Here is an 18,729-nt window from a genome sequence, read left to right as displayed (position 1 = left end):
CTATATATATTTCTGTACAAGTGTGTATCATATTGTATTGTAATACATGTAGGTTGAATGGTGATAAAGAGCTCCTGTAAATGATGCAAACTTCCGTTATTTCCTTCTGTAACTTGATTGTTGAAAAAATCGCACATGCAATTAACTATATTATGTATTACAGATAATGTAAAATAATGTTGCTGAATGATAATGTATCATACATACGAAAAAATAACAGAATAATACAACTATGATCAAAATTGTCATTATTTTAAAATGAATAAAACGCATAGCCAATTTGAACAGTGGCTGTTAAATTGTTAACACAATTTATCCATAAGACTACTGCGTAAAATAAGAAAATAATTGATGCAATTGTAAACCAAGAATACATTACATGTAATTAATGCATTAACTATTATCATTTTAAGATCCTCAGAGTTGACTGCACCGTCCCGTAGTTACTGTCGAACATCGTTGACAATGTCCGCAGTCAATCGACTGTCATTTTTCAACGTCTTGGCAATTGACGTCACCAACGTCCTTGAAAATGTCTTTTTTCTGTCTCTCCCTTACTTGTTTCTATTTCTCTATTATCCTTTCTTAATCTTTTAAGCTAATAAAAAGATATGCTGTGGCTTTCTGGAACTTTTCCATTGATAGCCATAAATTTTTTGTCTACGTTTTAAACAGTTTCTCGTCTTACATTTGACAATTTTTTCCTATTGATCGATTTTCGAGACATTCCGACGACATAGTTTTAACGCGAGTATTTCATTAACATGTGACGTTTGAATTGTGATTGTAAATATAAATATGGTTTAAATGAGGTAATTTTTACTGACAACGTCAAAGATATGGTAACATGACGTTTTGGCGTATTTTGAAATCTTAATGTGCCATATTGTAAAATACACGCAGCATAAAGCGCCTCATGTCAAGGCGAATTTACGCACTGCGCCGGGTGTGCGTTACCATGGTTTTCGAATTCGCTGTTACGGACAAGCTATTTGCGTTATCAGATTAGATATAGTATCAGATTACAGGTATTGTTTTCCGATTAAGTGTGATATATAACAATAAGTGATAGGATAAAAATTCTTCAATTGCCAGTCACAGTCCGGTTTATTTTTGATCATCCCTCGTATATATATGAATAGAAACACGCAATTCTACAAATAGAAACATGCAATTCAATAAATAGAAAGACTAAATTCTATAAATAGAAACACGCAATTCTATAAATAGAAACACGCAATTCTATAAATAGTAACAAGCAATTCTATAAAAAGCAACACGCAATTCTATAAATAGAAACACGCAATTCTAAAAATAGTAACATGCAATTCTATAAATAGAACACGCAATTCTAATAGTAGAAACACGCAATTCTAAAAATAGAAACACGCAATTCTAAAGTAGAAACACGCAATTTCTATAGTAACACGCAATTTCTAAAAATAGAAACACGCAATTCTAAAAATAGAAACACGCAATTCTGTAAATAGAAACAAGCAATTCTATAAATAGAAACACGCAATTCTATAAATAGTAACAAGCAATTCTATAAATAGTAACACGCAATTCTAAAAATAGAAACACACAATTCTAAAAATAGAAACACGCATTTTCTATAAATAGTAACACGCAATTTCTAAAAATAGAAACACGCAATTCTAAAAATAGAAACACGCAATTCTGTAAATAGAAACAAGCAATTCTATAAATAGAAACACGCAATTCTATAAATAGTAACAAGCAATTCTATAAATAGTAACACGCAATTCTAAAAATAGAAACACGCAATTCTAAAAATAGAAACACGCATTTTCTATAAATAGTAACACGCAATTTCTAACAATAGAAACACGCAATTTTTAAAAAATAGAAACACCTAATTCTATAAATAGAAACACACAATTCTAAAAATTAATACACGCAATTCAAAAAATAGAAACACTCAATTCTAAAAATAGTAACAAGCAATTTCTATAAATAGTAACACGCAATTTCAAAAAATAGTAACATGCAATTCTATAAATAGAAACACGCAATTCTAAAAATAAAACACGCAATTCTGTAAATAGAACACGCAATTCTAATAATAGAAACACGCAATTCTAAAAATAGTTACACGCATTTCTATAAATAGTAACATGCAATTCTATGAATAGTTACACGCAATTCTAAAAATAGAAACACGCAATTCTATAAATAGTAACATGCAATTCTAAAAATAGAAACACGCAATTCTAAAAATAGTAACAAGCAATTCTAAAAATAGTTACAAGCAATTTCTATAAATAGTAACACGCAATTCTAAAAATAGTAACAAGCAATTCTAAAAATAGAAACACACAATTCTATAAATAGTAACACGCAATTCTATAAATAGTAACCACGCAATTCTAAAAAAAGTAACACGCAATTCTATAAATAGTAGCACACAATTCTATAGAAACACGCAATTCTAAAAATAGAAACACGCAATTCCTATAAATAGTAACACGCAATTTCTAAAAATAGAAACACACAATTCTAAAAATAGAAACACTCAATTCTATAAATAGAATCACGCAATTCTAAAAATAGAAACACGCAATTCTAATAATAGAAACACGCAATTCTATAAATAGAAACATGCAATTCTATAAATAGAAACACGCAAATCTATAAATAGAAACACGCAATTCTAAAAATAGAAACATGCAATATACGTTGTTGTTGTTGTTGATGATGATGATGATGATGATGATAGATAGATATGTATAAATATAAATATACACACACACACACCAATAAATATATAATTATGGTCATTTAACCCATTACTTCATGAGCATTTTGTGAAAAATGGCTGTTTTCATTGAAAAGTCTCCCGTTACAAGTTCAAATTGCTATAATACTATAAAAACTGCTTCAACACTAATCAAACTTGGCACAAATGTTGACTGGACCATTGCCCTTGCAACAACATACTCAGGCTTAAATTTTCTGTTACCATGGCAATGAGGGGACATCTCAAAATTGCCAAAAATCACTATTTTGCGTTGATTTTTTCCATTATAATTGATTTCAAAGTGCTGCAACTTCTCAATGGATTGAGATAGAGTCAAATGCTTTTCAGCGTTGGTTACACGTTACCTTATGATCAATCTGGGGTCATTTATAGCCTCTCACAAGTCCAAAATTTTCTTGGCGATGAGGGGGACTCCGCCCCCCGTCAAACCCCCCAAACAGAAGGGGGCACATCCCCCTTCTGGCAACCCCCTGATGTATCTTTTGGTTGGGGGGCCGCGCCAAAAAAGTGGTCACTTTTTTTAACAACATTTCTCAAACAAAAACAAGTGTTAAGGGCCTAAATAATGCATTTTTTCACCATTTGAGACAACAAAAAGGGGGGGGGGGGGTGAAAAAGGCGTTAAAAGGCGTGTATATGAAGTAATGGGTTAATGTACAAATCTGAGAAAATTCAGTAATTAAACCTTCAAGGTCAAGGTCATTACAGAGCCCAAGCAAATTTGGGTTTGATAAACAACAATGTTCTGTTATAATATGAAGTTGATCCCTTCAATAATAGCAAAGCTACAGTCAGTTACAGCCAAAACAATGAAAATTTCAATAATTTGACCTTCAAAGACAATGTCATTAATGAGTGAAGGTCAAGGTCTTTCGGTATATTTTTAAGAGTTATCCTTGAAGATTATTATGTTCAAGTTTCAAGACAATCCATTCAAAAATAACAAAGTTACAGCCAATAATAGCCAAAAAAATGAATATTTCAATATTTGACCTTCAAAGTCAAGGTCATTTATGAGTGAAGGTCAAGGTCTGTCTAGTTATTTTTAAGGGATATCCCTGAAGATAATTATGTTAAAGTTTGAAGACAATCTATTCAAAAATAACAAAGTTACAGCCAATAATAGCAAAAAAAATGAAAATTTCAATAATTTGACCTTCAAAGTCAAGGTCATTTATGAGTGAAGGTCAAGGTCTGGCTGGTTATTTTTTAGGGATATCCTTGAAGATTATTATGTTCAAGTTTGAAGACAATCCATTCAAAAATAACAAAGTTACAGCCAATAACAGCATGAACAAGCAACAAGAGCTGTCGGTAGGACAGCAACGCTCGACTATTCTTAGTGCTTGATAGTAAAAAAAAAATGCTTGATACAGTTACCTCCTCCTGTTTACAGGTTGGGGTAATGATGGTGAACATGTGTGCAAAGTTTCAAAGCCATATGTCAATGAACTTTGAAAATATTTGAGGTATTACAAAAACTTTAACATAAATTCTAAGTCGAAAAAGGGGCATAATTCTGTCAAAATGCTTGATAGAGTTACCTCCTCCTGTCTACAACTTGGGGTCATGATGGTGAACAAGTGTGCAAAGTTTCAAAGCCATATGTCAATGGGCTTGGAAAATATTTAAGGTATTACAAAAACTTTAACATAAATTCTAAATCAAAAAAGGGGCATAATTCTAGCAAAATGCTTGATAGAGTTACCTCCAACTGTCTACAGGTTGGGGTCATGATAGTGAACAAGTGTGCAAAGTTTCCAAGCCATATATCAATGGACTTTGAAAATATTTGAACTATTACAAAAACTTTAACATTAATTCTAAGTCGAAAAAGGGGCATAATTCTGTCAAAATGCTTGATAGAGTTACCACCTCCTGTCTACAGGTTGGGGTCATGATGGTGAACAAGTGTGCAAAGTTTTAATGCCATATGTCAATGGACTTTGAAAATATTTGAACTATTACAAAAACTTTAACATAAGTGGTTACGCCGACGCCGACGCTCGGGTGACTGCAATAGCTCTACTTATTCTTATCGAATAGTCGAGCTAAAAATTGGACTTTTAACCTTGAAGGTCAAGGTCATTTATGGATGAAGGTCAAGGTTAGTGTGGTCGGGCTACTGAAAGGTCTTGTCCCAAGGGTTGTTGTGGCCAAGTATGAAGACAATACACCAAGAAATAAACAAGAGGGCCATGATGGCCCTGAGGTCGCTCACCTGTATATAGGCCCCCCACCCCCCCCCACAACGTTGCAGGGCCAATTTTAACCCAAGGGCTTTTATTTGCACAAACTTGGTAGACACCCATAAGAAGATGTTTCATGCTAAACATCTAAGCTCTAGCTCATTGGGCTTTTTAAAAGAAGATTTGTTTTAAGTTTTTACTATACACATATATTTAAAAACAATGACACCCCTTGGGCGGGGCCAATTTTGACCCCAGGGCTTTTATTTGAACAAACTTGGTAGACACCCATTAGAACATGTTTCATGCTAAATATCTTAGCTCTAGCTCTTTGGGTACTTTAAAAGAAGACTTTTTAAGTTTTTACTATATGCATATAGGGAAAATCAATGACCCCCCGGGGCGGGGCCAATTTTGACCCCAGAGATTTTATTTGAACAAACTTGGTAGACACTCACTAGAAGATGTTTCATGCCAAATATCTAAGCTCTAGCTCTTATGGTTTTTTAAAAGAAGATATTTAAAGTTTTTTCTTTCGGTTGCCATAGCAACCAGAGTTCTGCATGGAATTAAATTCTTTGAACAATTTTTAAAGGTGACCACCAAAGGAACATTCTTGTGAAGTTTGGATGAAATTGGCTTAGTGGTTTATGAGGAGATGTCATTTAAAGTAAAAGTTTACGGACGGACGACGGACGAAAAGCGATCACAAAAGCTCACCCTGTCACAAAGTGACAGGTGAGCTAAAAAGTTATGATCCAGGTACAAGTTTGCGGACGGGAACGGCAACGGCAACGCCAACCCGACTATAACAATACCTCTACTTTTTTTTTCAAAAAAAAAAAAGTCGAGCTAAAAAGGCATGTTCTGAAAGTTCAATTTCCAATTCAGGATATTTTATGAAATGTGTGAGTTATGAACCTTGTTTTAAAGGTAACATGAATGTTGATGAAAGTTTAAATTACAGAGTTCATTTTCAGTTCTCACAATTATCCAAAATATTCCTCAATTGATTATTTCAGAGCAAGGCAAAAACCTATATAAAACTTCAGACTGTTAGTAAGCTATCAAGATAGAATTTTACATTTCCTTCAAGCAGGGCTTTTTTCAAAGGTTGGGGAAGCAGCCCTGCCCTTAATTTTGGGGGAAAATTACACAGTATATTTGCAAAAGGGGAAGAAAAAACTTGATGCAAATTCAATTTTTGGGGAAAACTGCATGATTTTAAAGAATTTTCCTTTGGGGAAGCAGCTTTATAATGGTCCCTGTTATAAAAGGGAAAAATAAGCCCTGTCAAGATATGATTGTATTACCTTTTAGCCACAGGTATGAGCTGATCTCTTATGTGCTGTACTGCCAGGTAAGGGGGATAATTCTTACTATCATTCTTTCTTTCTGACAACTCAAAATTTTCTTTCAAGATCTCTGAAATAAAATATACAGAGATAAAATATTTAATCATGGTTGGGTTAAACTTCGCACCAACACAGTGAAGGTCATTTTACAAATGTGGAAAAAATGAAAAACACAACTGTTTGTTTCTTTATCATTTAATTTCCCAAAATCTACCACTAATGTACTATCACTTTAACGCAGAGCACCAAGCTAGCAATAGTTATAACATGACATTTCTTCTCTTTTTTTTTTGAATTAATAAGAACTAAGAAAATAATGGAACACATCTCGTACAGTATAATACCCTTCAAACTATCCAATCAAAACAAGCAAAGCTTAAGTATCAGAAAAGAAATAATATCTAAATATTTATGTGTACCAATGATTTTACTTAGCATAATATATTATGTTCTAACATTAAAGTGTTTGTAGGCCTTGTTGTTCTACTGGAACTGAAAGAGGTCGTCGAAAAACATTTCATTTCTATAATTATATCATATTATATATTTTCATAAATCTGCCTTTTATATAAACCAAGATTCCAGTTATAATTATCTTAAAATCATACCAATTATCTTTTCCACCATGTCATAAACTCTTTGCTGAGCTCGCTCCTTCCTCTTATTCTGCCATCTTAGGTAGATAATACCCAGCACTCCCACAAACACACCTGTAATATATCAATATATTATGCATGTTTTCTTTCTTAAATTGTTGTAATTATTAATAATTAAATTTCAATTTGTGACATTCCAGCTTCTATTCTGATGACACTATGAAAATTTGTGTTGTGGAAAGCTCCATCACTACGTAAACAGAACAACTGTTATGTCTTTCTGTTAACTATATGAAATGATTGTCAAGGTAATGCTGTAAACTGTGACTGTCATTTGGCACCTAGCCAACTTTACTGCTGTGGGAAAACCTAGGGAACCCTTCACACTCTTTCACTTACTTATTTGCATGGTGAACCAATCTTACTGATCTTTGTAAAGAACAATCATTGTGTTTCATATAAACAGACTGTGAGTGGTAAAAGCAATATTAACAATCTTAAACCTTTTATACAGTATCATTGATTAATGGTGTAAAATTTAAACGATATACAGTAAAGACTGTCTTAGCGACCCCCTGTATATAGCGACGTTCTGTCTATAGTGACCATAGTTAGGTGCGCCGAACAGTATTTACTATATAAATGGTCTGTATCATGGTTCATACCAAATTCTCCAAATCAAAATTCAAGGACTTTTCAAGGACTTTTCAAGGTAAAATTGTCATTTTCAAGGCATTTTTTTCCCGATTGATCTTATTTAAAATTATACTTTTACAACCATATCTGTGATATACATTTTTATTGCAATTGATCTTATTTAAAATTATACTTTTACAACCATATCTGTGATATAAAACATGTAAATAAACATGTGTATTTCAATTTAAGGTTCAAATGACTAGAATTGCAAAACAGTGACTATATTTAGAAAATCACCACAGTCAGTAGAATATATGAACACCAAAACTGTAACATATAGGTGATTGAGTAAATTCACACAACTCTATCTAGTTTTTCCTTTCTTTTTGGATTTCTCTTCCAATTTCCTCAACTTCCAGTTTCTTTTTCTTTGAAGCCCTTTCTTTGAATGTTTGATTCAGTCACAAATCAATGATTACTAGAAGTGGGTGGGGGTGGTATTGTCATGTCATGCACAGTTTCCGTTGTGGATTGGGATGGCACAATGTTATTATTTGAATCAGATCTACTGCAATTTTCAGTTTTGACATTTATAGTTCCTTCCTGTCTGACAAATGCAAGGCAACACTTCGTCAATGACGACTTGATGTCTAGATTTTTTAGGTGCTTTGCACCCCTCGCATGCGATGTTAATGCACTCTCTCCCATTTGCGACAAATCGATGGTTTTCATACACATGGTACATTGTGCTTTTCGTGGGTCTTGTATAACTTGTTTTACCCAACTGTATTGTTGAAGCCATTTGAGCTGAAACGTACATTTCTTAGTGTATTTTCCCATTTTTTACTTCGCAATGGAAGCTGACATTTTGTACACAATTTGCGATGACGTCATACACAAGTGCTTGTTAAAATCCGTGCCAAAACCGTAACGCTGGCTAAACACTACTAAAACAGATCCAAATGGGCGCACTCGATCGGGCTGCCTTCGTTCACATGTCCGATTTGTAGCGGAAAATTTGCCTGACCTTTACAGCGACAGGTTTTATACCCTTTTGGATTTTCAAGGCATTTTACCGAAATTCAAGGGGGTTTACTGAAATTCAAGGACAATTTTAGTGTTTTTTCAAGGCAACCCTGAATTCAAGGACTTTTCAAGGTTGAAACCAAATTCAAGGACTTTTCAAGGCCAGTGCGAACCATGTGTATGTAGCGACTCCCTGTCTAGTCCGTACAACGACCATGATTTAGTCACCCGTTACGGTATTTGAGCCGTGAACAGCGACTTTTGCAAGGGGAGCATGACTTGAACTATGTGACGTCTTTGGCGAAGAAGTCGCCTTCGGATCAGCGACTTTGCTTCAGTCGCCCGATTTTTATAATTTTCCGTCATACTTATTTACGCCGCTAGGTCTGTTAATAATTTGTTACCTCTCAATTACAACCAATTACCGTTAATCCGCTAATTAAGAACGAGTGTCAACATCAACAAAGTTCAATACACGCCGCAAGGCAAGAGTTCACTATGTTTATCTTTCTCATTACGTATTCATGATTGACGAATTAGAACGCGCGTTGTATCTACGGCAGTTTGCATTGACCAATCGGCGACACGCTAAAACACTGTGGCTGTTTGTTGACAATTACACAATATGGCGACAAATTTAATCAATTTTCGCCGATAAAATGATTAAAGACACATGCATATACATAATTGCTGCGGTGTTTTGGCGAGTAAAGATAAACAATGCCAAACATCTTAAAGGTGTGGTTATGTCTGAAACCTCGATTGTTATTTTTTTTTCGGAGCACTTATCTAGAAATTATTTGGAGATTTGTATCTAATGTTTTATTAATACATTGAACTCCGTAAAGTAAACAGGTTGATTATACAAAATTAAATGTCTCTACAGTAACATCTCATTAGTAAAATTGAAATTAAACATTTTTTTTACAAACAGATTTATCAATATAAATTACATTTTAATGAATATGTAACTTTTAGATACTAATGTTATGGTGTAGTTTATAATCTTAACCAATTATACATGCAATTTTAACTTAAACCCTAAGTATGGTACTATCCTGCTTTTCAACAAAATATTGGTATGATATGTTCATATATCCGAATTATATAGAGACTGTCCACAGTGACTCCCTGTCTATAATGACCTTTTTTCTTTTCTCCCATCGAAGGTCACTGTAAACAGTCTTTACTGTAACTGCAGAAGAAGAACTTATACTTACACACTAGAAGTAGGCACAAACCGTAGAAAACTGTGTAAAGAGCTAGAATGACTCTTTGTGAAAGTGATAAATCCCCATGAACACTTTCCAAACTGGTAACTTCTCCTGAACTATGTGCCTCACTACCATATTCATCATATGCCCTAATTAATAAACATTTATATATTTATTAGCATAAAATTTATTATCAATGTATGTTTTTTGTTTTGTTTGTTTGGGGTTTTACGTCACATCAACACAGTACAGGTCAATTTTCATGTAAAATTTGAGTTACCATACACTATATTCCTTGATTTAGGTGTCCAGTCAATTTTCATGTAATATTTGAGTAACCATACACTATATTCCTTGATTTAGGTGTCCAGTCATTTTTCATGTAAAATTTGAGTTACCATACACTCCTTGATTTAGGTATCCAGTCAATTTTCAAGTAAAATTTGAGTTACCATACACTCCTTGTTTTCTGGATTTAGACAACTGACGTCCAGTCAATTTTCATGTAAAATTTGAGTTACCATACAAAAAAAGTCTTCCATTAAAAAAAAATCAAAATAATATAAAGCAAAATAATATCTAATTCATCTTGAAGTTCAAATTTAGTTAGTATCTTTATATTAGAATACTTATACGAGGGATGATCAAAAATAAACCGGACTGGGACTGTCAGTTGAATAATTTTCATCCTATTATTTATTGTTATATATCACACTTAATCGGGAAACAATATCTGTAACCTTGTGTTATATCTATCATGATAACGCAAATAGCTTATCCGTAACAACGAATTTAAAAAACCATGGTAACGCACACCCGGCGCAGTGCGTAAATTTGCTTTGACATCAGGCGCTTTATGATGCGTATATTTTACAATATGGCGCTTTTAGATTTCAAAATACGTCAAAATGTCATGAGCCATATCTTGATGTTGTCAGAAAACATGAGTTCATTTAAGCCATATTTATATTTGCAATCACAATTCAAACGTCACTAGTTAAAGAAAACCTTGCGTTAAAAGTATGTCGTCGGAACATCTCGAAAATCAATCAATAAGAAAAATTTGTCAAAAGTAAGACAAGAAACTGTTTAAATCGTAGAAAATGATTATGGCTACCAAGGGAAAAGATCCCAGAAGCCACAACATAGCTTTTGATTAGCAAAAAGGATTAAGAAAGGGTTACAGAGAAATGGAAAACAAGTAAGGGAGAGGCAAAAAAGAAGAAATTTTCAAGAACGTTAGTGACGTCAATCGCCGAGACGTTAAAAAAATGACAGTCGATTGACTGCGGAAATTGTCAACTATGTTCGACAGTAGCTATTAGGGACGGTTCAGTCAACACTAAGGATTATGAAATGATAATTGCTTATGTATCAATTACATACATTATATTTTTGGTTTCCAATTGTATAAATTATTTTATTATTTTACGTAAGACTCTACTGGGGAAATCGTGTCAACAATTCAACAGTCATGGTTTAAAATCGGCTATGCGTTTTCTTTATTTTAAAAGAATGGCAATTTTGTTCTTAGTTGTATTATTCTGTTATTTTCTCGAATGTATGTATAAAACATTATCATTCCGAAACATTATATCAAAGAAAGACATTATATTGTTCATTGCATGTGCTGCAATTTGTCCAGTAATCAAGTTCCAGAAGGAAATAAAGGAAGTTTGCGTCATAACAGGAGCTCTTTATTATCATCTATTCTATTACAGTACAATATGATACGACTTGTACCAAGATATTCAATAATTCATAGGCTGTCGACCCGCCGCCATCAACAACAGTTACATGTGGAACACGTATTGGCCTATTTCGTGAATGAGTAAAAAATTGCTCCAATACAGACAATACGCTTGTGACGTCGTTAACGTCAATTTTTAAGTAATATCGTGCGCCGTATTGCTTTACATGTCAATAACAGCGTAACTTTTTTATTTGCTAATATTTCTTGTTGGTATTTTTTGTTTCATTTAGGGGATAGATTCCTATTTATGTTCCGTGTATTTACATGTAAATACATTTAACAGGTAAAGAATAATCTACAAAGTCAGGTTAATTATTGATCATCCCTCGTATACATATAATTCTCTCAGTCTTTAAACATAACTAAATAATTTGAATTTTGTATTATAATCCTACCTTATGTCCCATTCTGGATGTTCTATGATAAGTATTAAACACAACTCCAAAACTCTCTTTTTTATGTCATCCTGTAACAATAAATGATTGTACAAACTAAGATATGCATGTATAGATAGACAGAGTTATAGATCAATTTATTTCGGTATCAAAAATTAATTTATAGATAGATTTATTTTGGTATCATAAACTTCAAGCAATAAAAAAAAATCAGACTAGAGAGTGACCCACACATATTTTTTAAGAAGAACTCAATAAGAAGTCTGGACAAACTTAAAAATTATTTAAGGGCCATAACTCAGACAACAATCATTGAACTGGAAAATTCTGACAATATGCACAACAAAACTTTGTACAGATCATTCCTGTAAAGTTTGGATGAAATTAAATGTTTTTTAGGGGTAGTCCAGACAGACTGTGGAGACGTAATTCCTTTATAAGTATTGGCTACTTTGCACCATGAAGCATCTACTCTGTAGCAGATGACACAAAAATGTCACATGGTATTGTCACCATCAATATCTAAGCTCTAGGCATCAGGTTTGGAACGGCTTTTGTTATATAATTATTGTAAATTAAATCATGTAACCACCTAATCGGGGATAAATTTTTATCCCATGGCCATTAGTTTGAACAAACTAGACCTCCGCAAGTCGGATGTGTCGCTTTGGGAACAGTTAAGCTGTCACTTAGGTATATTTTTCTTAAATATAGGTTATTTAAATATTTGATAAAACACCACTATTATAATTTACATGTACTTTGAACTGTAGTGGCATTTGAACTGATTGTAACAATGTTACATCAGGATTGATGTAGCTTGAATAGCTTTTATTGTGAAGGAGAATTGGCTCAGACAAAAAATATGAAGTATAATATAATTAACAAAGGGCAATAACTCTATAATCATGAAGTACAGAGTACCAGTTCTTGCATACTGCTCTTCTTCTCAATAAGATCTATCATCCTTTGAAGTTTCAAGTCCATAGCTTTTATAGTTTAGAAGAAATGGCCCCGACAAAAAGAAAGTATGAAAATTAACAAAGGGCAATAACTCAAAAAATACAAGAGACATGTTAACATGGCCATCCCCCGCCAAATATGTTTGCTCATTGCAGTGTTCAATCTAGAGCGCGCCATTGCGCCATTGACCCCCTGAAAAGACCGCCGGCGCAAAACAAATTCAACTGTGGGCCCGATGGGCGCACTCATAGAAAATGCCCTAAATGACATTAGAATGCTTTCTTAAACCTGATTATAAGTACATAAAAAAGTTTCTTGTGAATAATATTAATAAATACTGAATTCAAAACTGAAGTTTGTATAGAAAAACAAGAGCATGTTGGTAAGATAGTTACCGCACTCGGTAACCCTTTTAAAACCTTGATCGCTACGCTCTCTCGGCCGGGGTCTGTAAATACTATGTAGACTTTTTCTTCGTACCATAACTATTACTTACTTTTGAGTCACAGTTTTTATAAACAAAACAAATCGTCACAGATAATCCAATACGTGCATGTAGTTATAGTTTTTCACGGTCAAAACAAATAAATATGTCATAACTTTCCGGAGGAAAAAAAACTATATATTTGTGAAAAGTGCGAGATAATTATAGAGAAGTGTGCATAAATTATTACGCACACGCCTTCATCCAATTAAAAAAGTCTTAAAGATGGAGCTAATCAAACACGATTGGCTAGGGGGTGTCTGACAATTGAGTAAATAAACTTTGATTGGTCTTTGACTGGTCGGCGCTAAAACATTGTGCATATCATTAATCAATACACGTGACGTAAGAACTGCTGCCTGACAAAAGATCAAAGGTACCGGTATGTCAATATACATTGTCTTAGCACCTGTTGACACTTAGTTTTTCGTTTGGAATATATTGAGAAGGGTAAATGTTTTTAACGACTATTGTAAGTTTATAGTCTTCATCAACAAAGCTAATTGGGAAATATGATTTTCTTTTATATACATTTTGTATCGGGCGCTGATTAAAAAAACTGAACATTATTATCAAATATCCATGGTAACATTAAAATAATTAATATGTTTCTTTGAACATTATGTCATCGTTTCTTTACCAATCAGTTCTTAAAAATTGAGCCTGTATCAACGCTAACAGAACTCTCAAAAATGGTCAAAATAATGTCATTTTTTTAGTGAGTTGATTGTTTTGGAATTTTGCAACCGTTTTTAGTCTATATATGGTACGTGAACAAGTAACTTAAAAGATACAATACCTTATTTTAATTTGATGTTCTTTTAAGTGCGCGCCCCCTTTTTTCTCAAATGACCCCCTTTTGAAAAGTTTATGGGCCCAAAGGGCCCCCTGGGAATTTGTTCTAGATTGAACACTGCTCATTGAAAGAATGTATATTGTATGTAGTAGAGCAGAATAATTCAATTTTAAGAGGTCTTTTGTAAATGAAAACTGATTGCTGAAGTGATTACAGATTTGAAACCTATGTGAATACTGATGGCTGAAAATAACAAAGGGCAATAACTGAAAAATAATGCAGGGTAGGTTATCATTCTTGTGTGCTGCACAATAAAAAAAGAAGATTTTTAATGTTTGTCAATTGCACATTGAAGTTTTTTTTTGGCTTCTGTGATTGAACCATTTGAACAACTTAAGTAGATATTCATGCAAGGAACTGGCCTAGGAACATCAAATTTGGCCTTGTGGTTTCAGACAATAGGCAACTAACAATCCTAAAAAGACGAAACTTACACCTTTATCTGCCAACCACTGACTACTATTCACATAACCTTTAACACTTTCTTTCGGCATTCTACAGTCATTTTCCTTTATTTCTCCCAGTTGGTATTTCCCTGCAAGAAAAAAAATTGAAGAAATTTATATTACTTTATTATTACACACTGTGCGTTACACAAGTTGGATATAAAAATATTTATGAATTTACTAGAAGGTAATATATAATATACATTCCATCCACTGTGAACAGTAACTTGATGAATGAGAAACCTATGCAATAATTTTGAGAAATTATGCCAATTCTTTAAACCAATCAATTCATTGTAAAGCCTCAATAAATTAACTACAAGTAAAGAAAACAAAACATTGATTGCTAGGACTTCAGAACTACAGCAAAGTTCACATGAACCTTAATTAGATACTTGTATTTTCAACATGCCAGGTCTTTCCTGGTGTCATACTATCAGACCAATTTCCAATGGCAAGTTCACTTATTTTTTCCAAATTAAAAAAATCCAGATCTACTTGAAATTCACTATATCCAAATTTATAAATTTTCAAAAATTCATTAAGAAATTGAAATGGACCAATATCAGCAAATAGTTTTAAACATTGTTTTCTTTAGATTTACCCACAACTTTTAAATTCAATTTGATATGCTTAAGCTGTTTTTGTCAGCTGTTAAATAAACAATGGATCACAAATTCAATTTAAAATAAATACTATGCTAAAACAACCTGCATATTATTACTTTCTCTCCTGTGCTGAGCTGGTAAAATTGAAGCAATATTTAAAAAAAGAAACCCAATTGATATATAGATTTCTTCCATTTTTTTATATTCAGATTTTAACAAGTTAATAATGAAACAAGTATTTTTTTCCCCAATTTGGCAATTTTTGGCAATAGTATGACTACTGGACATCAAATACTTTCTGGTCATACTTGCATTGTGTTACTGTAATCACTTGGATGTACATGTATTTTATTTGAGATACCTTTTAGTCTGGCTAAATCTTTGTGGAGCTTGACTATGATAGGTAGTGCCCCATCGTTGATTTCTTCCTGGCTATATGTCTTTAAATAAATAAAAAATGTGTAAACATCAGAATTGAGATTTAATATTTCAATCTTTGGTTTAATCTTAAGCTCATTCATTTTGAAAGATAACAGTATTTGTAATTATCATTGACAATTTTGAAATTTATCAACAATGATATTCAATCACTCATTCTTATTTCACATGAATATATCTTTTTTATCAACATTTCACTGTAATGATTATCTCTATTCTATAATACTTTATTCTTTTACATTTGTACAAAGACCAGCTTAATTTTTACATAGATTATAGACTTATTCATCTTCCATTCCTGAAACTGTTAATTTCAATTACAGGGATATTAGGAAGAAAATTTTAAGTTGATCAGCCAACAATCTAGAGCCTGGTCATAGAGACTATGGATGTGAAGGCTGGCTGGCTCTACACTGGGGGGCACAGGCCACTTTTGGTTCGAAGCATTTTCACCCTATTAGCAGAGGCCAATATAAATTATAAGGCCAATTTCAATATTCCTAACGACAACAAAAAAACTGTTTCAAGTTAAGATAAATGCTTAACTTGTTGCTTTAAAGAAATATTAAAGATTAGAATAAAGTATTGTATATTGTACTTACTTTTCCTTCAAAAGTAAACGCCTTGAGATCTGAAAAAAAATAGCAAATTGAGCAAACTTTGTGTTCAACACACAGTGATTTTTTAAACTTTTTTTGCAACAACCCATACCCCTGAAATTGTGAATTTTTAGCGTGATAATCTGTCAAATTGTGAAAAAAATAAACAAGAATAAACCATCACCTGTAGTCACTTTATTCATACATTTTAATAATTATATTCATAGTTTCAGCTTTCTTCTTTTTATTCCCTCAAATATATCAATCAAATTCTCAAGATTGTCATTTGTCAGTTCATTATTTTGTTTGGTATTGAAAAGCAATCCTGCCAATTGTGAATTTTTTACACATTTTAATTTTTGTGAATTTTTTATGTGTTTTTGGCGTTGTGAAGAGGCCTTATTTCGGGGTCAAAATCAACCAAAAAAATCACTGACACAGTACATATTTTAACAACGTGAACCATAAGGCTTTTTCTTCATTGCAGGGTTCTCACTAGGACTTTAAAACATGGAGTCCATGGACTCTCAACCCTGAAAAAGTTGGAGTCCAAAAGCGCGTCACAATTAATGTTTACAGATTAGTCATTCAATGCTCACAATAGCATTACTGATATTTCAAATCTTCAAGAGACTTCTAACGTTTATAGTTATTCAACTACATAGTATAATTATTGTTTTGATGTTAATATTTATTATGAAATTATTTCATTATAATGCATCAACACATGGAAATCGTTTTTTTGTTTTTGTTTTTTTTTTTCTCACTTTTATACCAAATCAAATTTTATTCTGGTTAAATAAGTCCACTCTAAAGACAAAAAGTTTATATTTGTAAAAAAAAAAAAACGTAAATGTATATAGGCAGCGTTTAGCGGAATGAATAGGAAAATCTTGTACAGCTTCACACAGTGTGTAAGAGATTCATCCGATCGACAATTATTTTAGCAAATATCTTCAAAAGGGGGCAAATTGAAGATCGATTTTTAAAGATTTAATGTTGATTAATTAAGAAAGGAACAATTCATTCATATGTTTGGCTTGAAAACTGAGAATTTTTGCGAAATTTTAGGGTTTCTGGCGAACGTGAAATCGCCGATGTTCGGGAAGAATCTAAATATCAAAGAAAAGCGTATGTGTATTTTGGTTTGTTGTTCTGGCATTTCGGCACAATATCTTAAATTCTTAATACTCTTATGGAACGTTTTAGCAAGAATGAAACTAAAGCAAAATTGTGCCTAGAAAATGCCGAAAATATTCGACAATAATTCAAAATTACACTCATTTGTAATTTGAGGAAACAGTCTTTAAACTTGCGGCGTAAATAGTCGATAGTTATTAATTTTATCCTTTTGTCGGTAAAATTTGCTAATTTCCAATCAACTGTTGATCAAAGATATAAAATTATCACTTCGTGTTATATCTGGTAATTACATGTACAGCGCGTGTACACATAAGTCTGATCAATGATCGGAAGCTTATTGCTGATTGGCTAATCGCTTCACGGGTAGATGTGCATAGGACCGCCTACCTACAGACTGACACGCGCTGACGTAATTGTGTATATGTGGTTGTAAAAAATCGGTAATGTTTATGCGTCCCCAGGCAAAATTAAGCGTACGTGGAATCCTTGCTCTGAAATATTTGCGTCCAGCTGTAATAAACATGCGTACCGGGACACCGAAATAAGCGTCCCCGAGAACCCTGCATTGCCTCATATTCAGAATTGGATGATAATAAACAAGAACAATTTATATGATGAAAGTCAACTGCTTTAAAAGAAGTGTTAGTGCAATGGTTTTGAAAACCTAACCTGTAAAATATAAAGCTATTAACAGTTCAAAATCTTTCACATAATAGTATCATACTTAATCAATATAATAGTTATTAATATAACTTTAACTTTAACTGAAGTACAACACAGTATTGTTTGTAAACTTTCATTTTATCAATTCTATTAATATTAGATAATCAAAATTATTAATATCAAAGATATGAAAACACTCTGACATCTAGCAAACAACTTAAAAATTTAAACTTCAACAGCATGATGATCATCAGTTGAAGCAGTTTGTGAAAGCAATACAGGGCCCTCGATCAACCAAATCTGCGGCCGATATTCGGCCGCAGTCCCCCACCAAAATAGTATGCTTTCCCCCCTAACAGTTGTAAAAATTCCCCCTCTATAATATAAAGTGTTAAAGGAAACAAATGAAAACTCATGTTGTTTTTGAAAATTAAAATCCATCTATTTGACGTCTATTTTGTTAAATGGAATATCGTTACAGTACATGTCTGCACGTTTCCGTTTGTTTTTTTTCCCCCAAAATCTACCGTCACATATATTGGCCTTTCATCCTGTAAAAATGCTAAAATTTCAACAAAAA

General features: G+C 32.8%; 1 protein-coding gene across 1 annotated transcript in view; it reads right to left on the bottom strand.

Annotated features, from left to right (window-relative positions):
* The window catches only part of LOC132726529 (inner nuclear membrane protein Man1-like), a 28,934-nt gene that overhangs the window by 8,349 nt on the left and 1,856 nt on the right, over positions 1 to 18,729 (bottom strand). The window contains exons 2-8 of the mRNA XM_060711867.1: positions 16,347 to 16,375; positions 15,668 to 15,746; positions 14,687 to 14,787; positions 11,950 to 12,074; positions 9,808 to 9,950; positions 6,935 to 7,036; positions 6,285 to 6,396 (exon numbers count right to left, since the gene is read on the bottom strand). Coding sequence (XP_060567850.1) covers positions 6,285 to 6,396; positions 6,935 to 7,036; positions 9,808 to 9,950; positions 11,950 to 12,074; positions 14,687 to 14,787; positions 15,668 to 15,746; positions 16,347 to 16,375 — 691 coding nt within the window. The remainder of the gene's footprint in view (positions 1 to 6,284; positions 6,397 to 6,934; positions 7,037 to 9,807; positions 9,951 to 11,949; positions 12,075 to 14,686; positions 14,788 to 15,667; positions 15,747 to 16,346; positions 16,376 to 18,729) is intronic.

This window comes from Ruditapes philippinarum, unplaced genomic scaffold, assembly GCF_026571515.1.
Source record: "Ruditapes philippinarum isolate M1 unplaced genomic scaffold, ASM2657151v2 ctg346_1_1_1_1, whole genome shotgun sequence".
In the NCBI taxonomy this organism is placed as follows: domain Eukaryota; kingdom Metazoa; phylum Mollusca; class Bivalvia; order Venerida; family Veneridae; genus Ruditapes; species Ruditapes philippinarum.
Note: the sequence above shows the minus strand (reverse complement) of the source record. Positions and strands in the feature narration are given on the sequence as shown.